The 27083-nt window shown below is 43.6% G+C and overlaps 1 protein-coding gene and 1 long non-coding RNA gene across 2 annotated transcripts in view; both read right to left on the bottom strand.

Annotated features, from left to right (window-relative positions):
• Nucleotides 1-2377: 2377 nt before the first annotated feature.
• On the bottom strand, nucleotides 2378-21772 carry LOC145716335 (uncharacterized). The gene is made up of 5 exons (XR_014138955.1): nucleotides 17436-21772; nucleotides 15447-15575; nucleotides 13356-13588; nucleotides 11958-12095; nucleotides 2378-7118 (listed from the first exon to the last, which is right to left on the bottom strand). It is a non-coding gene; the product is annotated as an uncharacterized LOC145716335 (long non-coding RNA).
• Nucleotides 21773-25988: 4216 nt separating this feature from the next.
• Nucleotides 25989-27083, bottom strand: part of ALKBH8 (alkB homolog 8, tRNA methyltransferase) — a 34600-nt gene continuing 33505 nt past the window's right edge. Inside the window, exon 9 of the mRNA XM_081797370.1 lies at nucleotides 25989-26943. Within this exon, the coding sequence (XP_081653496.1) occupies nucleotides 26395-26943 (549 nt within the window). The 3' untranslated portion in view covers nucleotides 25989-26394. The remainder of the gene's footprint in view (nucleotides 26944-27083) is intronic.

Below are 27083 nucleotides of genomic sequence, written 5' to 3'. Positions count from 1 at the left end.
GTAATTTAATAAACAAAAGGGGACTTCCGCCTGGAGAGGGTAGGATGGGCGCTGCTCCGCCTACGGAGCATGCGCGAATGTGAGCGACACTTAAGGCTCGGTGATGACGCCAACTTCAGGGTTCAGAGGAGACTTTGCCCAGTAAGTTGGGGAGCTGGGCTCCTTTCGTAAACCGGACTCTCCCGCGCAGGAGTAACGTCACTGTACATTTATTACGCGCCATGCACGGTACCAACGGCATTCTCACCTGTTTCCTCTCAAAATCTACCAGTTAGCAGCTCGTCGAAGTTCAGTCCCTACATCTCGAAATTTTCCACCAAAGTGCCCTTCTGGGCAAAGAATTTCCTTGTGATGGAGGGATGTCCTGAAGGGGGGAGGGAAAGACCAATTGCTCTGAAGTCCCGGTGCTTTGCTACAATTCAAGAAAACTTTCTTTAAATAAAAAGCAGCCCTAAACCTACATATTAAAAGTACGCGCCGCGAACTTGGGAAAATCAGCCCAGGACGGCCAACATGCAGACCTATTCTAGTAAAATTATTGGATTTTAAAGGGAGAAAAGTACCTGGAGCATACAGGCAGAAAGATCGATTCAGTTCTTTTTTTAATTTGTGTTGTTTAAATTTATTTTTTCGTAATGATAAATAAATGTGGCATCAATAATCCTACATGGAGATTCGTCTCTAAAAGATCGGTTACTGAGGACAAAAATAAATGTTATCCAATATGACAAGTAAATATGTTTATATGGTGTTTTTAAATCGTTTTCACCTGTTAGTTGTTCATCTATTCCATTAAATATAAGTTCCATTTATAAACTAAAATAAATAATAATGGAATTTGTGTGTTTTGTGTGTGTGTTATGTAACAAATTGAATGAATGAAGATGGATCCGGTTGTAAGAGAAAGCACATCAAATTGGCATCGGACTTGATAGGTCGTCTTTCTCTTCCAGTTCCTCTCCTTTTCATTCCCTTGCTGTACAGTTCAGCCCCAAGTCATCTGTTGGGTGGGCTGAGCAAGGTGTGCATGTGTGCAGGGGCCATGGGGAGGAGTGCTCTGAGCACAGATGGGTGAGAAGGTGCTCCAGTGGCAGAGGGGCAGCAGGGCGGGAAGTGCATCCGTGTGGGAGGGGGCCTGAGTGGGATAACCTAGCACAGGATGTCCGGGCTTCGGTGGGGTGAGGAGGACATCCATGCCAGGAAGGGAGCCGGGAGGGCAGCAGATGCTGGTTACGACCTGGATGATTGCACAAAGAACTTAATATACTAGGTTGATATCCCTGTTGGAGAATGGAGTTTCAAACATGGAAATGAAGCAAACTCGAATGAACCCTGTGGTGTTGAATTGGAATTGGAGGTATCTGTAAGAACTCATGTCTTCAATATACATAGGTTGATATAGAAATAAAGGCATTTCTGGGTATCTGTATCTGTATCTTTGTATCTATATAATCTGTCTCCCTAGCTCTGTCCATTAAGAGGACCTGGGAACAGCAACGTCCCAATGTTAATGACCGTATCTAGTGCCCAGATCTTGGCTTTGACAATTTCGAGCTTTACCCAAGCCCTGTCATCCTGAAAACAGTTGTTTTAGTGGTCAGGGATAGGAATCTGCCCACCCTCTTGTGTTCCAGGAAATGGCTTACTGTAAAGAACCATCCTACCCAAGTGATTTAGATAAGACTTGCTCATGACCTCCTTATGTACTGTAACAAGGCCTTCTAAATATGCATCTCCAACCCCTCAGAGGCCAATAAAATGTCCCCTTACTTTATTCTGCATGTATTTTATGCATTCAGTTGGGTGCCTCAACACAGGAAGACACAAGCTGAAGGAAGAGCAGTGACTTGTGGGTCCACCTGACTCCACTCTAAAATAGGCAGACACATAGGGATGACGTACATGGATCCACACATGGATAGAGAGAGCAGACGACTGAGATCTTCGTTTAACTCTCATCTAGGAAATAAATGAGTTTATGTACTTAAATTATTTATGGTTTTTAATTACTTGCTTACTTTATCGATTTATTATGTATGTATCATTCTAATTTTACTTATTTAAAAATTTAGTTTACTTTTATTTAGAAGGTAAGTATTTATGTTTTGTTTTTGCTAAATTGTTGCCTTTCAACAGTTATAATAAAACAGGGGCATGCCTAATAAAAAGAAAGATTGCTCTGAAGTGTTACACTCGGAGGAATGGTGTGGTTTGTAGGTTTCCATGTACACTGAAGATCTTTAATAGCGTGCCAATGTTTGATATATATATTTTGCCTCAGTTATCCTGTTTTAACTTTCTAACCTTCCTCTGATTCATCAAAGAAGACTGATGAAAATTATAGATTTGTGACTTCATGGCAATGAGATCCCAAGAGTGCTTTATTGATGCTCATTTATTCAATAAATATGCATCAAACATAGACTGTATGACAGGCACTATACAAAAGCTGAGCCTACGAAGATGAAAGCTGTTGGTCCTTTCTTCAAAAGCTTACAGTCTAGCAGGGAAGGCAAACAAGTAAACCAGAAATTACTCACTGACCTTGAACTCTCTCGAATGAACCGTGCATGTGCCTGTCTCAGATCATTTGCACATGCTAGTCCCTCAACCTGGATAACTCTTTCTAACTTATGTCAATATTTATACAGTGTCGACAAGACACACTCAGAGAAGTCTTACTTATATCCCTGTTCCCTTACTCTTCTATAGGTAATCATTTTTATTAGCCTTTGGTTAACCTTCTTTAGCTCCGATTTAAAACTATAAGCACAAATGAAGCATACCAGATATTACGTGCCTTATGATGTGATACAATAGGAAATACATTGCTGACAAGTTATTTTTGCCCAACAAACAAACAAACCCATGAATTCATGGGTCCAACCTCTAGATCTAACTAGCTTATTGAAAACACAGGAGCTAGAGAAACGAGTTAAGTGATATAACACAGAAGTGATCAAACAAATCCAGAATTTTACTACATCCTGGAGATTATAGAACAAGATATACATCTCTTCCTGATTCCTTTTTACAGCTGCATAGCATCCTATTGCAAGAATTTATTCATTCATTTATGGCCTGTTTTCCCCCACCCCAAATAAGTGCTCTTAGAGCAGGGATTTTAGTCTACTTTTGCTTCAGTGCCTAAGACAGTGCCGACCATAAACATGTTTGTGGGGGCGCCTGGGTCGCTCAGTGGTTAAGCAACTGCCTTTGGCTCAGGTCATGATCCCAGGGTCCTGGGATCGAGCCCCACATCGGGCTCCCTGCTCAGCGGAGAGTCTGCTTCTCCCTCTCCCACTCCCCCTGCTTGTGTTCCCTCTCTCGCTGTCTCTCTGTCAAATAAATAAATAAAATCTTTAAATATATATATATATATATGTTTGTGGAATTTCAAGCATATGGTGGCTCCTGTAGAGACATCCCTAGGGTGATTAGGACTGCAGGTGGTGGGTGGGAGTGTGGCATGCTCCCAGGTCAGTGTTGAGACTTCTGGAAAGGCTTCCTACAGTCACTATTCCTAAAGTGAATTTTGCAAGGCCTGTAAGAGCAGAGTAAAGGGCCTGAGGTGGGGGTGACTTCTGGCAGAGAGCACAGCATAACTAAATGAACAGAAGCACAAGAGCACATGACCCTTTCAGGGGGGAGGACAGTGAACTGGCTGCCCCCACATGTAACACATTAGCTAGGGGTGAATTAGAATGATCCCTTTTTCTAATGGAGCAACTTTGGAAGAATCCTGCCTCTCGGAATGGCACACTGACACTTGACTCTACCCTTGGGTTTCTTCCTTGAAAACGCTGCAGAGGTTGAAGGTCTCGTGCTGCTCAAGCCTGGGGACAAAAGGAGTTTCCATCGCCTTGAGGAGAGATGGCCCAGTTGTGAGACTATCTCCTGCCTGGGGCCCTCCTTCTTTGTCTCCTTTACCTTCCCCATAAAGAGGTCTCCGCCCAGGAGGTTGGGCATTGTGCTCACGCAGCTGGCCCACGTGTGCGGATTAATGAAGATTGGGGTAAGCCTGCTCGCTCTCCTTTGTGCCTCTGGCTAACTCAGGGATAGCGGGAACATACGCATCGAAGGGGAGAGGTCTGATAGGGAGCTGGACTTAATGTCTAAGTTAAGAGTCTGCAAGAAGCCACGTGGTTTTCAGTTTTCTAGGCTGTGAACTCCATCCTTTAAACTCCAGGGTAGGTTACTACCCAGAAGAATGATGTCTCGAAGACTGTCTGATTTGATTGCCTGGAACAGGGAGGCTGCGCATCTCAGGTCAGGGTAACCTGCCGAGGCAGAGCCGATGGGGGGCCGCTGCACCTGCTCACCCGGTCCCACAGGCAGCCAAGAGAGCCCGCCACGGAATATCCTCTCTCCTCTGCCGTACGGTTTACACTGTGACCTCGCATCTCCGTCAGTCAGAAGGGCTTTCGAAGGTCGTTTCATTGTGGAGAAAGAAACAGCCCTTCTACTGAAAGACTCACAGGAAATGGGCATAGGAGGAAAGAGAAAGACTAGAATTTTTGATACTCCTTTATTGCCGCTCCTGTTCGCCTACACAAGGCGGGCGAAAGGCCACCTGATGCTGTCACGGGCAAAGATCAGAGCGGCCCGCCTTGCCCGCACCTGCTCTCGGGGTCAGCTCTGCCCCGGGCCCGCCACTGTGGAGAGAGATATGCAGCCCAGTGAGGCCTGCCCCCGGCCAGATCCTGACAGTACCCGCTCCCATCCCTTGCTGAACACAGCCAATGCTCAAGGGACGATGGGATGTTGAAATCTGGTGTCTGCGTGAGTGACGGACAAGTGCAGGGCTCGGAGCTGCATGGCTTCCATCCTTCTGTCCCTCCACACCCCCAACCCCTAGTCACAGGAGCCTCCTTTCTGCACCCGTTCCCTCCAGAGGTCTTTGCACTTGGCTTGTCGTTAATGTCTCAGATCAAATGTCCCCTCCTTGAGGATGCCTTCCCTGACCACACGATCCACCTTCCCCATCCTGACACTGCTCCCCAATTAGTGTCACACACCCCTCCATTTTACATTCATGCTATCGCTTCCCTCTACGCACAACTATCCTGACGGGTTGGGTTTTTGGCTGTTTTTGTTTTTGCCGATCTGTTTGTTTCCTACTGTGTCTCCAGCATCTGGCAAAGCGTCTGTCACATGGCAGCTCGAAGAATTCAGTGAATGGAGGACTTTATCTAAAGAAATGTATTCATCTACTTACAGTTTAAAAAAAACTCTTTGCAAACCTCATTTGTTTGAAATTCATACTAATTCTTGAAGGAAATCAAAAGTTATCAGTTCATACAGAAACTCTCAAAAACGTTTTTCTACAAATTGGCTAACCTGCTCCATAAAGAGAACTTGTTAGAAAAATGCTTTACCTGTCTCTATGGGATGGGTTCTGTATAGGGGTTAAATTCTATCACCCAGGGGTAAGGCAGGCACAGCCAAAATTATCCTTGAAAATCCTTCAAGTTGCCCATCAAAGACAGACACCTCGTCTAGAGAAGACAACAGCAATACACGTGTGTTCGTGTGTAACGGGTACGGCGATCTACAACTTCCGCAGCGCTCTGCAGGTCTTGAAGGCTGAAACTTGTCCTGTGAGTAGGACGACCATATGTCCCAGTTTTCCTGGTGAAGTTATTAATAGCTTTTTCCTTTTGGACGTGTCCCAGTTTAGATGATAGATCATACGGCCACTCTCCCGTGAAGATCTTAATTCTTTTTCAACGTAAGCCTGCCTATCTTCAGACGAACGTAGGGTTGAAGAGTCTTTTCTAACAATATGTTGAAGTCCATAACACGGATTTAAATCTCCCCTGTCTTCCAGCCACAACTGTAATAATTTAGCAGAATTAGCTGGCTGTTGAATGCTCAGGTTCTAAAGCCAGTCTCCTGGGCTAAATACGAACCCTGGCACTTAACTAGCTGTTTCAGGGGACATCATCTGCTTCGTGCCTTGATTCCTCACCTGTGAAATGGGAATAATGAATGATAATACATACATCACAGGACTTCAGTGAGAATTAAACAAGTTAAAACATAGAATAAGTTCAACCTGAGAAGAGTGCCCAGTGCATGTCAGCAATAATTGTTTTAGACTTCATCCTATCTTTGTCCGATACCACGCTAAACCATTCTTTCCTCTCTAATCTTTATGGCAGGGATGCTGGCTGGATGTATTGCGTTCATATTTACAAGTCCTGTGGGAAACTGAGAAAACCATTTCTCAGTGAGTCCACCGTGCCAGGATTTCTCCAGAATTGGCCATCACTGTTCCTCTAGGTGAGCACCAGACAGAGCAGCCAGCTTCTCCAAGACCACGTGGCCCCCAATCGCCTTCACCTCACCTGGCCCACATTAGTTAAACGCTGATGTGTCTAATTTTACTTCACTGATCTTAATTAAGAATTGATCTTTAAGGTGAGAGATGTCACCATGATGAAGTCTTTCACTAGCGTCTGATGCCTTAGTAGAATTACTGTGAAAATATTCACTCTCCCCCTGTCTGACGTGTCCTGACCACCGTGAACATTCGCGGTCTCCCACCTGACAAGTTCGGTTCCACCCGATATTTCTGTTTCTGGCTTTCCTCTATTGGGGTAAAATTGCGCTGGATTCTAGGATGGGAACCTGGTTCTGCACCGCAGCTCGGGTGGAGGGGGACCTCCCTTTCCTGCCAGCCTCTTTCCTGGGGCTGGACCCTCCTCTTGTTGCCTCACACTACTTTGAAAGGATCTCCCAACCTGAACGATTCTGATCCCTACCAGATAACCAAGATTCCGCATTGTCTCCCCCTGGGCCCAACCTCTTAGATATTGACCTTGCCCTACTCAGAGCAGAACTGGTTAAATTCCCTTGATCTGGTGATTTAAGAATGCTCTTTCTCCATGGAGGTGACCGTATCTTCTGCCCCTGTTATAGTTTCTCCCAAATCCTGCTACTATTCCCTTGTGCTCCGCACTCAATAGAAACACTGGTGTACGGTGTGACTAGGGGTCAAGGTACTGATCCCACGCATCTCAGCGGGCTTCAGACTTCCACTGTTTTGCCACATGAGGCTTTCATGAGTTCAGGACCTGGGTTGGCTGAGCCTACAGTCAGCAGATTTTTTCATCCTGCAAGCAACAAAGGCAGAGAATAATAAAATATTAATTTGTTTCCCAGGCATAAAGTTCATTGTCTTTTAAGTACCAATCAACTCTTAATTATCCATAGTAATGGAAGGGAATAATGACATACTTCTATAGAGCACTGTTCTAAATAACATATGCTTTGGAGCATAATTATTCTCCCCAGCAGCAGATGTACTTTGCTAGTCATCCTGTGTTTGTAATTTTATTGAAATGAGTCTGCTTTCCCTGAGCACTGGGCCTTATAATCATAGGAGAAGACATCACGAAAGCTTTTTCAGTGGCGGAGGCAGTCAGTCTTGGCTTATTTGGATTAGATGCTTACTATAGAAAAGTCCCATACATCTGTGAAGAGTCAGTCGTGACCGTGTTAGACATCACGCAACAGGAGCATAAGGTGGAATTAGGGGTGGAAGTGGGGTGTAATTTTGGAGTGAGGCATTGAATATGTGGACGGTTATGCTAATGAAATACTCACAGAAGAATAACAGAGGCAGAAAAAAAAATGAGAGAACACATTTATGGTGACATCCCATTGCAATGTTGACACGTTCAGGCACTGTGGTTGTTTACTTCATAGCAAAAATAATTTTATAATAAAAGACTTAATCAAGGCTTCAAGAGAGGACAGGGAAAGAAGAGAAAGAGAAGAGGAGGAGAGGGAGGAGAGGGAGGAGAGGGGCAAACTGCACATCTGCTGAGTGTGTTGCCCATGCCAAGACCTGGGCTAAGCAACTTATGCACGTTAACCCCTGGAGTCCTTGCAACAACCCCGGGGAGGAAGGCATTTCACAGGTGAGCAATGCAGACAGGGGACGCTCCATAAGAATCCAGGATAATCTGATTTCAACATCAACACTATTCCCCGCTGTTTATTTTCTACGGCCTTCCACAGTAGAAAAGGCAGCGATGTTAAGTATAACTTTAACGGAACATCAAAGAAGAAAAAACATTTCTTGCAGTGACTGAGCCCTTTGAATCTTGGATAAAAGATGATTTGAGGGCTAAATGGCAACTAGGGGTAGACAGTGGAGAACACATTTATATTTCCGTCTCCATTTTAGCCCAGTCTTGGTTACGTACAACAGCAGGCCATAGCAGGTTATGTTTTATATAAATGCCCCCGCTTCAGTGGAAGTGAACTACATCTGAGGAAAAACCACGCGATAGGAAGGGAACAGTCTTTGGGAGCCTAGAAAAGGAAAAGGCTGAGAACAAGCATCAGCCATTGTCCAAGAGGAGAAAGCAGAGAAGACTCTGACATTTCAGTCACCACAGCGATGTGATCTGCCGATGTCTCTCGTCACTTCTTATCACGGCTGTGACATTATCCTCGCTGTGAGTCCCAGGCCATCACGTGGCACACATCCAGGGACAGCACTTCCATGTCATTCTATGGATTCCCCAAGCATCTTTTGAGGACAATCTCTACCTCCTAAGAACCTGAATTTCGACGAGGGAGTGTCTGGAAATTCAGGTAAGAACATATAACATACTGAAATCTAGTTTCTAGAAAGAAAAGTCTTCCATGAGACAGGAACAAGAGGAGACTTGATCAGTCTCTTAGGACCTCGGGTACGGAGACTCAGTCCACTGCTCCTGATCAACTCTGGCCTCCCGGTCAAAATTGAGTTTCTGGACCTGCAAGCCTGAGTCCAAAACCTGGACGGTGATGATCACCAGCCCACCCTCCACCTCAAGGAGGAGGCCCTGTCTGGGGGGCAGCAAGTCGCCTCGTTGTTCTATCGTTGCAACAACTTTGTAACTCCCCACTTGATACCAGTTTGTACTGCGTGCCATGAGCGAACAGATGCTAGCTATCGCACTAAGTAAACATGGCCATTCCCCAGTAAGTCTGCAATCCAAAGAGGCAACTCTCCAAGGGACAGGAAGCCCGCAGTGCAACAGTCGTACCTGAGCTAGGAGCCTCGAGTGCTATCACTTCTCTGCAGCTTCTGCCTCTCGCCTCAAGCTCTAGCTTACTTTTCATCACGACTGATCTTCTTGAACGGAAGTCCAAAGGTCTGCATTGTGTTCCTTTGGCCTGATTTCTTATGGAACGATTTCCCATGGGCCCCCCAAACCTGCACAATCCATTGTGTCAATGTATCTCCAGAAAATAAATGGAGTGCATTTAATAAGAATAACCATACCCATTATGACAGATTCTGCTCTGAAAACCCCATCCCACTTGCTAGGATTTGGCACCTTTTCCCTTCAAGGTGCCTCTGCCCACATGAGATAATTATAGTGTAGACTGAGAGCTCATGTTGCAGCTGACAGCCAAGTGCTCTCCTGCAAAAGTGTCACCGTGGAAGGTAGCGTTCACCAAAGGGCGGCGGGGGGAGGGAGGGTGCGGGGAGGGTGTAAGAGGTACAACATGGCACAGTGTAGGGTAATGATGCCTTTTAAAATACTTCCATCCGTGGATGGAACTAGAGAGTATGATGCTAAGTGAAATAAGTCAGTCAGAGAAAGACAGATACCATATGATTTCATTCATATGAGGAATTTAAGAAACAAAACAAGCAAAGGGACAAAAAGAGAGAGAGAGGCAAACCAAGAAACAGACTCTGAACTACAGAGAACACACTGATGGTCACCAGAGGGGAGGTGGGCGGGGGGGATGGGTGAAACGGGTGATGGGGATGAAGGAGCACACCTGTGGTGTTGTATGGAAGTGTTGAATCACCATATTGTACACCCAAAACTAATATCACGCTGTAAGTTAACAAACAGCAATTTAAATAAAAACTTTTAAGAAATTTTTATTGCCCTGCAGGAAACTAATTTTTTTATTTGATTTAGCAACGTTATTTCAGCTTTTCTTTTATAACAGACTATACATTTTGGTTGTTCACACGCTCCTGGAGCCAGTGATCTTGTCTTGCTGCTGGTTCTTTCATGAATGGGTTGAGTAAAACTTTGATATGTGCTAAAAAGTCATTTTGTTTGAGTATTTTGTATTGTGTTATGTATTATATAGTATTCTATCTAACTGCATGTAACCCCAATCTGTAAATAGAATCACACTCAGAAGACCTGTTTTATATGAGCCAAACTTTTCCTTATGAAGCAACATCCATGGGTTATAAACAGACCTAGGCCTTTGGCATCTGTTGATCTGCTGAAGTTTACTGAATGACAGAAAGAAATTACAAATGACTGTCACGCCCTGGTCCCGATCCCCATGAGTGACACTGTCATTATTCTCCAATGCTGAGTGCCATGGAAGCAGGCAGAGGACTTTCCGATAGTTCTCTGGCACACTTTCTTAACCATTTCTTTCTTCTAGAACTGCACTGTCCAACATAGTAGCCACTCACTACATATGGTTATTAAAATTAACTGAAATAAAATAAAATGTAAACATTCAGTTTCTCAGTTGGACCAGTCACATTTCAAGTACTCAGTAGCCACATGTGGCTAGTGGGGGCTGCCGTATTCGAGAGTGCGGAAGGAGAACATTTATATCTTCACAAAAAGCTCTGCTGGTAGAGGAAATGTCTAGCTTCAGTGAAAATGTACAATAAAGCCGGACACCAAAATCCCAGGAGTACTTCTTTGGAAATTGGCTTGAGGGATGAAAACATTTTATTTTACTTTTTTAATTTTCTATTTAAATTCAATTTAGTTGGGCGCCTGGGTGGCTCAGTCGGTTAAGCGACTGCCTTCGGCTCAGGTCATGATCCTGGAGTCCCTGGATCGAGTCCCGCATCGGGCTCCCTGCTCGGCCAGCGAGAGACACAGGCAGAAGACTGGAGAGGGAAGAGGAAGTAGGGGTATTGATTCCCCTGAGCCCCTACCTGTTTGGCTGTAGATTAATGAGTCTGTGTTCCTCTATCTAAGGCCCCTGCTGCTGTCAGGCAGCCCTCTCCCCAGTTACCCTCTCCGGCTCCCAACACTATCTAGAAAGTTCTTGTGATTTCAGGCCTAGGGAGAGTTATGGCTCCCAGCTGTTGCCAACCCCGGGTGCTGCTTCTCTCTGACGGTTTCCCCTAGCCTGGCCCACACTTCTGTCACCAGTCCCTTCAGTGAACTTTCCCCTAGCACCTATTGGACTGTGTCACCTGGGCTGTCTGCTGGAGCCGGACTTACACAGACAGCGACCCTTACACAGACTGTGGTTAACAATACTGAACTTCACAGTCGTCTTGGTGCAAAGAAATGAGGGCTGCCTTTCATCGAATTTGGAAAGTAACGAAAAAGAGTTCTCAAATAAGATGACAACTAAGGCAGAGCTGACTGATACAGATCTAACTTTATAACCCTAAAATAAACACTTTCTTTTCAGATGCTCAGACATTCACAAAAACTATATGTTAGGCAGCAAACCAAGCCTCAACGAATTACTGAAAAGTAGAAACAGCTCAGATGTCATTCTCAGATCATAAATGCAGTAAAAGGAGAATAATAAGGGAACTTTAAAATTTTATTATAAAATCAGAAGAGTTTCCATTGTGCCTTGAAAATGTAAAGGTCTTTGATATAATTAACTCTTTGACAAATGGAAGTTGCTAGATTTCTTAAAATCAACCATGATGGAAACATGACATTATCAGAACCTAAAGAAGAGTTTAAAGGACAATGGAAAACTTTTATCAATACAAAAGGAAAATGAAAATAAACGAATTAAGCATGTGTCTCCCAAAGGAAAGCAGAAGGAAGGATATCAGCGAATCAGAAAATAGAAAATCAGTATTAAGGAATAAATCCAATAGCTAATTCTTTAAAGAGAAAGTTGGACACACTACCCAAGTGCTAATGGGGCAAGGCACAGAAACAGGAAGTAAGAAATGATAATAAAAGTAACCATAGGGGCACCTGGGTGGCTCAGTTGTTAAGCGTCTGCCTTCGGCTCAGGTCATGATCACGGGGTCCTGGGATCGAGTCCTGCATCGGGCTCCCTGCTCAGGGCGGAGCCTGCTTCTCCCTCTGCCGCTATCCCTGCTTGTGCACTCTCTGTCAAATAAATAAATAAAATCTTTAAAATAAAAAAAAAGAAAAGTAACCACAGGAAAAGAAAGTTAAAAGAATCCTAGAAGATCACTTTGTTCAACCCTGTGTAAGCAATTATGAGAACCTGGGTAAAAGCGGTAATATTCTTAGATACAATATCTGACCTCAGGAAGCAGAAAATCTAATTACATTTCCATTGAAGAAATAGAGAATTTGTTAAAGAGCTATCCCTACCCAGCAAAGCAAATAAAACAAAACAGAAAGGCCCAGAGTGCTTCGTAAGAGTTGGCCCAAGCCCTCAAGGAGATCACTCCAATGCTCTGCAACCATCTCAGAGCTTGAGGAGGGAGGTGGAGGGGAGTGGGCGGGCAGAGAAAAAAGCTTCTGTAGTAGTTTTATGAAAAGAGTCTAACATTGACACCAAAACCCGACAAAGATCGCAAAGAAAACTACAAACAATTCTCATACATGAATAACAATGCCAAAATCCTCATTAAAATAGTAGGCTATTAAAAGAAAACATACATGAGCAAGTGAGGTTCACCTGAAAAATTTTCAATGATTCAACATTAAAACATCTACTAATATAACTTATCACATTATAGACTTAAGGAAAAATAATTACATTCATGTCCTTGGGTGCTAAAACAGCACTTTAAAAAGTGAATGACATCCTTGTTCAAACAAAAGTCAATAAAATAGGGATAAACTTGATGCCACAATAAAATTTCAGCCATTTCAGCCTCAAAACAAGTAACATACTTAAAGGAAATCACAAGAATCATTTCCACTCAGGTTAGGAATAAGACAAAGATAATCACTATGTTGTTATTTAACATTATACTGGAGATACTAACACAGATAGATAAGAAAAAGAAATTAGAGTCATAAAAATTGTAAGCGAGGGGTTAAAACTATCCTATTTGTGTATGATGTGCTGAGTATATGGGAATAACAAAAGAACTCATTGGAAATTACAACTGGAAGGTATGAAATTAGTCCACAGACTTTAAGCATTATACCCAAACACAAAAATTGACTAGTTGAAATACATGCTATGTTCTTGGTCAGAGGACTCAACATCATAAAAATACCAACTCTTCCTAAGTTCATATATAAATTCACTACAATTAAATTTTAAAATCCAACAAGTTTTTAAAATTAAGGTGATTCAAAAGCACACACAGACACACACACATAAAAGACAGGCAAGAAACTCTGAATAAGAGCAATTGGTGGGGAGGAAGAAGTGACCAGACTCACCAGATATAACAAATCTTCAACAATGACAACTTCACGGAACTAGTACACAGGATCTGCAGGCTCATCTGAAGCTACACCTGGGGAGGAATCTGCTTCCAAGCTCACTTAGTGGCTGTTGGCAGCATCCGTTCCTCAAGGGTGCTGGACTAGGTTCCTCACTGCCCGATGGCCAATGTCTGCCCTGAGTTCCTTGCCACAAGGCCTCTCCCGAATGGTGGCTCCATCACCAAGTCCTGCTAGCCCAGAAGGAAACAGAGAGTCTGCTAGCAGGACAGAAGTCACTTCCTCTAGCCTAATTGTGGAAGTGACATCCCATCACACTTGCCATCCTGTTTGTCAGAAGCAAGTCACAAGGTCCGGCCCACATGCAAAAGTTAGGGGTCAGAGAAGGGCATGAATACCAGAAGGTAGGAGTGGTCGATGCTATTTGCCACCACAATCGGAAACAGGAAGATGTTGGGAACTAAGCATAGAGATGACAGGGTGTTGGCAGGGTTCAGAAATTTTAAAATAACAAAAAAGTTATCAGTGAAAAGTTACTCGGTGGTGAAGCAATGAAACGCCTTCTACTATTTAAATTTTTCTGAACCATGTGAATATATAACTTATGATATCAAATTAAAAGTGCATTTATTAAAAAATAAATAAATAAATAAGTGCATTTATTTTTACTTTTACTTCTCATCATTCTGCAGGAGCTCTCCTGCTTTTATTCTCTATCAGCAGATCCAAGTTATTTCTTTAGAGCACAGGATAATGACTTGCATATTAACTTGTTTATTGTTTGTCCTTTTCACAATACACTAAGCTTTTAGGAAGGCAAGGGCAGGTCTGTTTCATTCAGCAGTGTATTGCCAAGGACCGCCATGGGGCCTGGCACAGAGCCAGCATTCAATAATTATCCACTGCATAATGAACAAACCAATGAGCAGTACAAGCATTAAGAGTGACAATGTACATAAGACAAGAATAGAATGGATTTGATTACTCGCAAGAAAATGGAATAAAGTTGAGAATGAAGTAAAAAAAGTAACAATGTATCCTCTTTTAAAACCCAATGGCATGATATATACCTCTTATCCTATTACTATACTTCTATCACACTGGATTATTTTTCCACACCTGTGAGCCTCTTGAGAGATAATTAAACTTGATACAAGTATAACAGATACCAAATTTATTAATATTTCCTTCTCAAAATTTAGCTCGAATATCTTTAATCATGACATTTCTTTCAACAAAGCGAGCTTACATTCATGTATACCAATGAATATAATAAGGTACAAAGGAATAAACAAGAGCATCCCAGGTAAAACTCTTTGGAAATCAGAAGAAAAAGATATTATTTGGGGGGGGGAGGATGGATATATCTGGAGGGAGGGATTGGAAAAAGCTTTATGGAGGAGATAGCATTCAAAGGAGGCCTTAAATAATGGGTAAGATGTGAGCATGCAAAAATAGCAGAAAAGAACATCTTGGGAGCAGGAAGAGAAAGAATCGGTAAACAACGCGGGGAGAGTGTGAGGCATGCATGGGAAGGAGCATGATATTCGGTATGAATGGGACCCTGGGCGTGAGTGAGGTGGGGGCAGAGAGAACTGACAGGGCAGACCCAGCAGAGAACCGTTATAAAGAGTCACATCTGATACATGCCGGATCTTGGGTTTCATTCCTGGGAATTAAAAGTCACTGATGGAGTTGAATTAAGGAGAAACATCTTCAGATTTTATAAAACTCGTTTTGGCAGAAGTGTAGTGTCCCCCGGTCTCCCTGTGGGGCCACAGCGCCATCTCGGGTCTCCCAGAACTGGAGGCCGTTCACAGCCGGGGGCCGCTAATCCCCCCGAGGTCTGCTTTCTTTGCCCCAGTGTGCAGTCGCCTGGCTAGGGGCTGTGTGGGAGGAAGGCTGAGGAAGGTTCGCGGTATGAGCTTCAGCAGGGGGCTGGCGTCCTTCCCCAAGGGGCGCTGGCCTCCTCTTAATTCAAGGGGCTCTGCGTCCGCAAACTGGCTCATGTCTGGGAATTGACTGAGGGGCTGAGGCTCTCTGTGTGGGTGATTCAAGTCAGACGTGACCTGTAACTATTCTGCTCACCATATCCAAGTAAAAATTGTTAGCAGATTCTCATCTAGTTGTCTTCTAGGGACACCACACTCGCCCTGCCAGAGCCACAGGCCTCTTGGAGTCAGACTCTGCCGTCCTGCACCCTCTTCTGGAGAGGACCTAGAGCAACAATAAAATCCTCGTTGCATGTAGCCCAGCCTCTGTGGTCATTCTGGTGAGTGCAGGCCAGACTCCCCACTCTCAGTCCCATGGTTGGTGCAGTAGGAATGGACCCAAAGATACGCAGGAGGGCCCCGGGGGCGTAAGCCAGTCAAGGGATCCCATTCCTCTGGCTACAGTGACAGGTGTAGAAAATTGCACCAAACCCAGGCCCACGCCGATCAGCCCTCCATTCTCCTGGTCACGGTGATGAACATCCTGTGCCACCAGGCTCGTGACTATACGGTCCAGTAACCAGTGACAATCTGTAGGGCGATAGTTTTGTTTTCTCCTTGAACCGGCTAATGTTTCCACCGGTCTCTGCCTGAAAGTGTGGGGCCTCTCCTACTATGGGTTCAGTTGCTCTTTTTAACAAGGAGATGGACTAGTCTGGTTTGTTTTGTGTATCGTCCAAGAGGAAACAGGAAGTTTTCTGTAGGGAAAAGACCACTATCCTGGTTAATACCTATCCTGCCTTTCCTATTCCTGCCCCCAGGTTAATCACAAACTAAGGAACATAACCATGCCCTCACTTCATTTTCACTTAGAGTCTTTTTCCCACATAGGACCCAAATATGTATTCAAAAGGCTGGACCAAGGACTGATTCAAGTAATAATCATATAGACATACCACCCCCTACACACACACACACACACACACACACACACACACACACACACCCTGGGGGCACCTTTACATCCCCATCTACCAGTGCGTCTAGTGCTTAGACTTTGGGCTGTCTTTAAATCTCATGAGCACGAGCAAGGGAAGGTCACTGCCTAGAGTCTATAGCTTATGCGTTTTAACTTTTTTTTGAAAAAAAAAAAAAAATACAGACCCTTCCCCAAGAAAGAGGTCCACATGCACCTGCCCAGTTTTGCATACCTTGTGGGTCACTCACAAACACTCTGAAGCTCATTCACCGACCATAGGTGAAGCATTCCTTCCTTAACTCTACAAGCCTCTCTAGCTTTTTGTGCTGAGCCTTTAAAACAGCTTCTAAAGGCTTTCATTTCCTTACCTGCCCTATTTTCCTTGCTTGCAACTACAAAAGCCAGAATGGACATTCTTTAAAATTGCATTAGAGGCTTATTCACCATCTCTCATTAATCAGTAACAAACTCCAACTGCTTTTGCAAGGGGGAAGACAATGAAACTCTGCACTCTGATGGAATATCTCCTGTTGTTTCTTCTTTCACACTTGCTTTTCAGGGCTTTTTTGGGACCTGTAAATAGAGGTCCAACAGAAGGCAAGGCAAGAATAAAGCTCTTCACTGCCTCTTTTCTTCACTATTTATGCCCCCTTGCTTCTGCAAAGGGCATTTGAAGGTTATGCTCCTGCATGCCTGGCTCTTTCTTGGGGAAGCATTTTCTCTCGAGTGATTTACTAAAAATAAAGTGCCATCAATCGCCTGCCTTCCTATGGCTTACACTAATTCGGAATCCCTGGATGTGTGTGTTTATCTCGGTCTAATGGCCCCTAAAGGAATTTATGATGACAGTCCTTGCACTGCTTTCTATTTCTGTTTCACTGACTGAACATCTAGCTGCTCGGGAGCGTGCACTGTCTGAGCTGAAAGTACCTGCTGCTGGGTTTATTTGCAGATGGATCACCAGGAAGACATGCTCAGGGCGGCACCATGGTGGACCTATGCCTGCAAGCGAGGAGGGGGAAGAGAAGGACAAAGCAAAATTGCATCTGGAGGACAGATCCGGAGAACTGTGAGGCAGCTCCACTCTCCCCACTGTGGGGGCATCGCTGGCGTCCCCTACTCTCCCACACCCCACCTCGAACCCGTCCCCCATGCTGATGGCCCTACCTTCAGATTACACATCCCAAAGCCATTATCGCTGGCCACCACCTGCGCTGCTGCCTCGCTGGGACAAGCCAGTCGCCGTCTCCCATCCGGATTCTGGCCACAGCCTTCCAGCCAGGGCCCCCGCGGCCACCCTCCTCGTCCTGTCTCATCTCCACACAGCAGCCAGACTGGCTGACATGGAACGGAGATCATGTCGCTTGTCCACTCAAAACCACCGAGAGGAAAAACCAAAGACCTTCTGGCACATCCCGAGTGGTCTGCCTCACTTCCCGAAAAACCCTGACCTCACCCCCAACGGCTCTCACGCATCCGCTCCAGCCACGCCGGCCTCCAGGCGCCCCTGCACCTTAGGCCTTTAGGCTGGTCTCTCCCTCTGCCTGGAACGTTCTTCCCCAGATCCGTACACAGTTAGCTCCTCCCCCTTCTCACAGACAACCATCCTGACCACCCTTTTAAAAACTGGAACCCGGGGCGCCTGTCTGGCTCAGCCCGGGGAGCGTGCAGCTCTTGATCTCCAGGTTGTGAGTTCAAGACCCACATTGGGTGTACAGATTACTTAAAAATAAATAAATAAAATCTTAAAAAAAAAAAAACCACGGAACCCATGTGACCTCCCACCCTTCACCTCTTTTTCTGCTCTACTCCTTTTCTCTATGGAAGAGAAAACGCATCCTTTTATAACATGATATATGGTTTACTTACTTATGTTTATTGCTTATTGTCTATTCCACCATGTACCATGCACGATACGACTCCCTCCAACTAGAGGTAAGCTCCACGGGCAGAGGATCTTCATGTTCACTGATGCGTCCACCATTTACCACAGTGCCTGGCGGGGCGCCTGGGTGGCTCAGTCGTTAAGCATCTGCCTTCAGCTCAGGTCATGATCCCAGGGTCCTGGGATCGGGCCCCGCATCGGGCTCTCTGCCTGGCGGGAAGCCTGCTTCTCCCTCTCCCACTCCCCCTGCTTGTGTTCCCTCTCTCGCTGTGTCTCTCTCTGTCAAATAAATAAATAAAATCTTTAAAAAAAAAAACAGAACAAAACACAGTGCCTGGCATGTAGTAAGCCATCAGTAAATGTGCACTGGATTAACTAGTTAATTAATGCCTGTGTCAAACTGACCACACACACACACAGATTAGAAAAGGTAAAGACCAGATTTGCTCTCAGGGATGCAGTTCGGCAGAACATGGGGAAGGAACAAGCTGGTATTCACTGACCATCTATGCTGTAATATCTTCCATGCAACCTCACATAATCCACCCAACACCCTGCAAGGTAGGTATTATTACCCTCTCTTTACAAATATAGACTTCCCCAGGGACCTACACCTGGTAAGTAGTAGAGTTCGGTTTCAAATCCATGTTTGACTTAAAAACACTTGATTCTTTCTAGAACCACTAAACCCATTTGCCTCGGGTCAGAAGGGCACCAGGGAAGAGTGTTCAGCCAGGTGGACCCTAAAAAGTAAAGCAGGCACAGAGTTGCACCCCACTCTGCTCTTCACGCTAATTTTCAAAGATCTGGCTATAATTCTTAGAGCATAGAAAATATGATTCGGATCAGAGCAGAGCTCCATTATTATTTCTTATGCATTTGTCCTATCTTATCCAGTGCTGATTTGAACAGAGTATCTTCCCAACTATAAATAAGGTTTTGAAGCCACATGTGGGGAGCTAATATTTCTAAACAAATAATCCCTACCCTCAGCCCCCAGATATTTTCATTCGAAACTGATCAAACAAACAGCAGAGGGAAGAATTGTGAGTCACACTATATCTTGGTCCCCCCCAACACCCTCTGCTAAAATGATAATTCTTCAAAATGATGGGGTCATAGCTGGAAACATTAATTGGAAGTCATATTGTACATTCTCTCTTTCTATATGGGAATCTTTTATGACAAGATCAAAACTTCTACTAAAGAAGGTTCTTTGAGGAGACGGCCACCAAGACTGTACCACGAACACTCCTCTTCATCTTCAAGGGAAGACAAAATACACAGATGAAGCTAGGAATCGAGAAGAAGCAGGACATGGGAGGTGTAGAGAGAAGTCATACATGCTCAGACCACTGTGAGCGGACAACATTCAGGAGCTGACTTAAAGCTCTTGGCAAGAACGACGGACTCACTTAGTAAACCCCAGACTGACAGCCACGCTTGCTATTCCAAAGTGGGAAAGCCATGAAGGGAATAATGCAAAGAGAGAATCGCTCTTAATTTTTTTTAAATGTCAAGGAATAAAGAAATATTCAAAGAAGCAAAAAGAATAAATAATACATTTTAAATGAATTTTTATCCTTATGGTCAGTCAACATGGCTTACTTGCTTTATTTGGAATCTCAAATTCTCAAACACAATCTTCACACATATTTAGGAACTGGCTAAGATCACATTTCTTTCATATATAAACAGTGTCTTATTTTCCTCAATGGATTATAGAAATCTGCATCATTAAATTGGGTTGTCATTTGAAATAATCCTACTGCAAATCGTTCTGGGAGGGGGGGAAAGCCTCATTAATGGAATAATAAACGTTTTTCCACCATTAGTCTTTTAAAAGTGGGCTCATGAGAATCTACCTTAATTATGTTTTATTAATTGAATTTTCCGATTATAAAATTCATGGAATTCTCTCCCTGGTCAACTCAATCTGGCTAGAAGTTTATCAGTTTTATTGGCAACAAGAACATGCTTTTGGTTTCATTGATTTTCTTTATTGTTTTTGTTTCCTGTGTAATTGATTTCTGCTCTGATCTTTATCACCTCCTTTCATCTGCATACTCTGCATTTCATTTCTCTTCTTTTTCTAGTTTCGTAAGAAGAAAGTTGAGGTTCTTGTATTTGAGACCCTTCTTTTCTAACACAGGCATTTAGTGCTATAAATATTCCCCTAAGTACTACTTCAGCAACGTGTTGGGAGTCCCCAGGTCGATCCCCAGGTTCAGTGATTTGCTAGGAGGACGCACAGGACTGAGCATATCACTGCACTCAGGGCTAAGATTTATTGTAGCAAAATATATCACAGTCAGCAACGGGAAAGGTACACGGGGTGAAGTCCAGAGGAAACCAGGCACAAGCTTCCAAGAGTCCTCTCCCAGTAAAGTCACACAGGACGTAACTAATTCCCCCAGCACTAAATGCTGCCAACCACAGAAGCTAGAGACTCAGTGCCCACATTTTTTACTGAGAGCTGGTCACGTAGGCACTCTGCCTGGCCTGTACCCAAATTCTAGACTTCCAGAAGGAAAGCAGGTGCTCAGCACAAACCATAATGTTTGTACAAACACTTCAGTCACTGGGAGCTGATCTTATCAGTTAGGGCAGTGGGGAACCCCCCTCCCCAAATCCAAATTCAGAGATACCAGCCAAGGGCTAACTTTCTAAGTAAGTCTTTCTAAGGATGGCAATGTCAGGACTGCTGTGTTTCTGTTGTTGTTGTTGTTTCTCTGCACAAATTTTGATATATTGTGCTTTTATTTTCATTCAGTTTAAAATACTTTCTATTTTCCCTTTTGAATTCTTGCTGAATCTATGGATTATTTCCACTGTGGCCAGAGAGCACATTTTGTATGACTGTAATCCTTTTAAATCATCAAGTCTTGTTTTATGACCTGGAAGCCAGTCTTTCTCAGTAAATGTTCTTGCATCCCCTGCTGTTGTTGGCTGGACTGTTCTATAAATATCAGTAAGGTTAGGTTGGTTGTGTTGCTCATGTCTGCTCTACGCTTTCTGATTTTCTACGTACTCGTTCCGTCAGTCACTGAAATTTCCACCTAAAATTACAGATTTGTCTATGCTGCCTGCACTTACTTAGATCAGTCTCTGCTTTGTGTGTTTTGAAGCTGTGATTAAGTGCATAAAAGGACAAAGCTGGGAACCTGATTCCAAAACTTATTATGAAGCTGTGCTCGCCAGAACAGTAAGGTATTGGCATAAAAACAGATACAAACATTAAAAAAAAAAAAACACCAAAAAACCCTATGCAGAAATATAACCACATCTGTACGGCCAAGTGGTTTTCCACAAAGGTGTCAAGCAATTCATTTGGGAAAAAAAAAATTATCTTTTCAAAATGATGTTGGAACAACTGGATAGCAACATGCAAAAAAAAAGTAAGCCAACCCTCACAACATGTATACAAAAATTATTTTGAAATGGATCATAGACCTAAATGTAAGGGCTAAGCTATGAAACTTCTAAATTACAACATAAGAGGGGTGCCTGGGTGGCTCAGTTGGTTAAGCGACTGCCTTCGGCTCAGGTCATGATCCTGGAGTCCCGGGATCGAGTCCCGCATCGGGCTCCCTGCTCGGCGGGGAGTCTGCTTCTCCCTCTGACCCTCCCCCCTCTCATGTGCGCTCTCTCTCTCTCTCATTCTCTCTCTTTCAAATAAATAAATAAAATCTTTTTTAAATAAATAAATTACAACATAAGAGAAAATCTTAGTGATTTGAGCTGGGCAAAAATTTCTTAAATAGAACACAAAAAGCACAACCTATAAAATTTTAAAAATAATGGATAAATTGGGTTTCATCAAAATTTAAAATGCTGGCTCTTCAAAAGACATTAAAGAAAATAAGAAAGCAAGCCACAGACTGGGAGAAAATGCTTGCAAAATATATGTATGATAAAGCACCTTTATCTAGAATATATATAACTTACATAACTCATTAAAGAGAAGACAACTCAGTTTTTAAAAACTGACAGAAGATTTGAACCAACACTTCACTGATGACTACATACAAATAGCAAATAATGTAAAAATGCTCCACATCACTTGTGTTTAGGGAAATGCAAATTAAAAATATGGAAAGATGTTATTACACACACAGTAGAAGGGTTAATACTAAAACGACTGATAACACAAGTGTTCGCAAGGATGTGGCGTCACTGAACTCTCAAACATGGCCAGTGGGCTACCAAACTGGAACCACCACTCTGGAAAAGTTTGCTGGCATCAGGTTAAATATACACTTACTCTATGACCCAGGATTCGTCTCTGAGGTATCTACCCAAGAGAAATGAAAACATATAGACACACAAATGTGCTCCTAAATGTTCAGAGCAGCCTTAAAAAAAGTAGAAGTTCTGAACTGGAAATAGCCCAAATGTCTATCATCTGGTGAGTGGATAACCAGATTGTGATAAATCTTTACAATAGAATACTACTCACAATAAAAGGAACAAACTATTGATATATGCAAGAACAAAGATGAATCTCAAAAGTACTGTCTTGAGTAAAAAAAAAAAAAAAGACATAAAAGTCTACAAGAGTATGATTCCAGAAATTCTAGAAAAGGCAGAAGTATAGCGATAGAAAGCAGATCAGTCTTGGCCACAAGAGGGAACCAATCGCAAAGGGGCAGGAAGGAACGTTTCCGGGTGATGGAACTGGTCTCTATCTTGATTGTGGGAATGATTACATGACTATCTGTTGCAATGAGTCAAAACTCATCAAATTACACACTTAAAATTGGTTAATATTATATGCAAATTATACCTCATAGAAGCTGACATAAAAATATATTTGAAATATTTAACTGTGTCTTTTGAACTTTCTTTTACAAATTGTTTTAAATTCTTTTTGAAAAGATTTTATTTATTTATTTATCTGAGAGAGAGAGAGAAAGGATAGTGTGAGTGGGGGAGGAGCAGAGGGAGAGGGACCGGCAGACTCTGCACTGAGCGCAGAGCCCAACACGGGGCTCGATCCCATGACCTGAGATCATGACCTGAGCCAAAATCAAGAGTCAGACGCCTAACCGACTGAGCCACCTAGACGCCCCCAAACTGTTTTGAATTTTGAAGTTTATATTACACATAAAGGTATACAAATCATAAGGGTCTTATCACACACTCAGTATGTGAGTGAGTTAACACCAAGCAAGCACCCATGTAAATGCCCCCCAGAGAAAGAACACTGTGAACACCCAGAAGGCCCATTCACTCCATCTTTTCGAAAGTTCACTATTATCTGGTCTTGTAAAAGTAGAATATTGCTTGTTTTTAAACTCTCACCTCAAGAACACTGTGTAGTAGATTTAACCTTATCCAAGAAAAGGTCTGGCCTTTGCCTTAGGCTCCTGGAAGCTGATATCTAAGCCCTTGCAATACCCTGCCTGGTAAGTATCTGTTTACCTAGGGGCGCTGGGCCCAGTGGTTATCAGCCTGACCTGCAGAGGAGCTAGCGATTAAAGGTCAGCAGCATGTAGTTGGGCCCTCACTGAACACCGAGCCTCTGGGGCACCTCCCTGGTTGGCAACACTCCAGGTGTATTGTCCTATATCTTGCTGGGAGAAATCAGCTCCGTCCAAATCCCACTGGGAGTGGACGACTGGAAATTCCATGCGAGTAATGCTCCTGCACTTGGCACCATGCACCTCTTCCCTTGACTGATTTTAATCTGTATCCTTTTGCTGTAATAAACTATGGTCATGAGTATAACAGTCTCTGTGAGTTCTGTGAGCCCTTCTAGCAAATTACCAAACCCGAGGGTGCTGGTGGGAACCCCTCCGAACTGGCAGTTGACACCAGAAGAGAAGGTGGTCTTAAGAGACACACCTGAACTCTGCAGGAGTCCTATGGTTATTACGTCTTCGACGCAGCATTATGTATCTGAGATCCATTCATAATGCACCTTGTAAGGACAGTTTATTCACTGTCGTCACTCATGCAGTGACAATGAATTGACCATTATTTACTCACTCTACTGCTGATGGACATTTGGATTTTTTCCAGTTTTGCCTTGTTACTGAATAGACCTAGAAGGACAAATAGAGAAATCCACAATCAGAGCGGGAAATTTTGATTCATCTGTTGCACCTGATAAGAACAAAGCAGATAAAAAAAATCAGTAAAAACATAGGTTTTGATTATACAATTAACAAATTAGATTTGACATCACTCAATACTTAAAACTCCTGTGGGCTTTCTCCGGGAGCAACGGTAATAAACATTTTCCCCAAATGCTTACTATATTTTTGTACCACTCTAAGAACTCTGTAAGTATTATTTCAGCTAATTTCATAACAAATCTTCCAACTTTACAGCTGAGACACTGAAGCATGGAAAAGTTAGGGAATTTATCCAGAGTCCCATAGCTAAAAAAACGGCAGATCAAGAGTTCAAATCTGATGCAAGAGCCAAGTTCTGAACTCCTGTGCTGTTTTCTGCCTCTTCTCGAGGTAATGTTGGTATATGCATCTTCCTTGGAAATCATTGATTCCATCCAGAGTTTAAAATTTATTAGCTTGAGCTGAACTTCATATTGCGATATGAAGTCCTAGAATTTCTATCAGATTAAAACTGCTTTTTAGCCGTTTATTTTTCCTTTTCATATCATGAACCTTATAAACTCATCTGGAGGGAATAATTATAATCTTATAGTTAAATTCCATGACAAAAATATTCATTGTCTCACCTAAGACCTATTGATCACCACCAGTTTCTGGAAGCTTGATGCCTGAAAATAAACATTACGAACACTAACGAGATACAATCGTCTGGGCATCATCATTCACGGAAAGGAATTTTTCTTGAAGTTGTCTTAAGCATTACGACTATAAAGCAACGTACGCTGGCAGTAAAATATTAAAAAAAAAAAAAGTCCTTTCCTTTCTGCGTGATCGTTTGACCTATGGTCAACTTTCTACCTTTGTTCCTCCTGGAAACTTGACCTAAATGGTAAGTTAACTGAGTCACTATGACATAGTTGTGGGTAAAAACTGCTGATTGCACCCAGACTAGAACAAACTATGAATGGACCAGAAATACCCAATAGTGACACCATAGCTTTGACTCTACGGGCATAATTAGGTCTGACTGACAATTCTAACTTTTGCTCTTTAAACAAAGGAGTTACAAGAGCATATTGGGGTTGCCTTTAGCACCTAACTCAATGCATTAGGGGTACCAATTAATTCTTGGTAATAAACTACAGTCAGGATTAGTGGTTATCTCAGCCCTTTAAAAATAACTCTTTCGGGCGCCTGGGTGGCTCAGTTGGTTAAGCGACTGCCTTTGGCTCAAGACATGATCCTGGAGTCCCAGGATCGAGTCCCACGTCGGGCTCCCTGCTCAGCAGGGAGTCTGCTTCTCCTTCTGACCCTCCCCCCCCATGCTCGCTCTCTCTCTCTCAAATAAATAAATATTTAAAAATAAATAAATAAAAATAACTTTTGTTCTCAGGTGCACCCTCCCACTCTCATCTTACTCTCCCCCATGGCATGTATCACCGTCTAGCCCACAGTGTCTGTTTATTTGCTTATTGTCTGTCCTCCTTCTACCACGAAGTTCCAGAAGGGCAAGAGCTTTTATTCTTGTTCGCTGCTCCACTCCCAGGTCCTACAATAGTAACTGATACATAGTGGGGGTTCGATGAGGATTTGTTGGATGAAGCTCCTACTAAGGTGTGGCCATTATCTGATGGACTAAAATCTTACTGGGCACCTACTATGTGTCAAGCCCTGTGTTAGTAAGGTGAGGGGACAGAGTGGTTATCAGCTGTGATTTTACAGCGTTAATAATCAAAGAGATAAAACTTCAGACAATTCTCTACTGACCAAGAATATTTTCTTTATTAAAATGTTGTACGATTACATCACTAAGATTCTACCTGACTTAGCTCAATTAGTAACATGCACAGCAGAAGTTTATCTTCAACGCGCTGTATTCTCGCCCCAGGATCCCAAATACTTCACAGACGACTTCACTCACTTCTACAAACTGGCCCTGTTCCTCCCCATTCAGGAGAAGCCTACATTTATGGATAAAATGAGGTCAGCCATAGTAGTAGACCGGATGTGTCCTAACCAATCTCTGCTCCCGAATTTCTCTCAGGCACGCTCCTTTGGTGCTTTTCCCCGAGTTTTCTCTTGGACGAGGAAGACAGTAAGTTTAGTCTCCTTTAAAGGACCACGCTGAGCTCTCTGCCCTGCAGCTACGTTCCCGCGACAGTCAGACCTTCTGAAGAACCACACACCAGTTGCCCTGATCGTAGTAGCTCTGCAGCAGGCGGACGTGACTCAGGCTCCGGCAGGCCTCCTCCAGCTCGCCCGCGCAGAACACGTGGTAGTAACGACGAAACACGGGGCCTGGGCCGTGGGATCCTGTTGCACGGACAGGCTCGTCTCTCGCAGGGTTGCCCTTACGGTGCCAGGGAACCAGTATGTCTTGAGAACGGAAAGAAGTCCTGTTAGTGTGAACCGGCAGCTTGGCATCAGTGACTTTGCGGGCGCCACCCCCTGCCGCCCGGACGTCGGGAGCGGCGGAGCCTGGGCGCGGGGCGTCCTGGTCGCCCGCGTCAGGCACCTGCTCCAGCAGCCGCCCTGGCTCGGCTGCGTGGCTGTGGGTCGCCTCTTCCTCTCCTTGGCGAGGTCTGTTTTCTCTAAGGTACTTGGATTTCTTCTTCTTATATTCCTGTTCCATCGCCCAGACGTAAATGAGTGCCATCCCCCCAGGTCTCAGGAGTCGAACAAGTTCTTGGAGAGCCGCCACTCTACGCTCCTAGTGGAAAAAAAAAAAAACCACGTTGTCCTTTATCAACCGAGAGGAGACACAGCAAACAGGAAAGTATAACTGACGAAAGTATCACTGATTTTTTTTCTTAAAGATTTTATTTATTTGACAGACAGAGAGAGAGGGGA

The sequence above is a fragment of the Leptonychotes weddellii genome, chromosome 11 (assembly GCF_054177405.1).
Source record: "Leptonychotes weddellii isolate Sample4059 chromosome 11, ASM5417740v2, whole genome shotgun sequence".
NCBI lineage: Eukaryota > Metazoa > Chordata > Mammalia > Carnivora > Phocidae > Leptonychotes > Leptonychotes weddellii.
The sequence above is the reverse complement of the archived record's forward strand: the minus strand, read 5'-3'. Positions and strand labels throughout refer to the sequence as shown.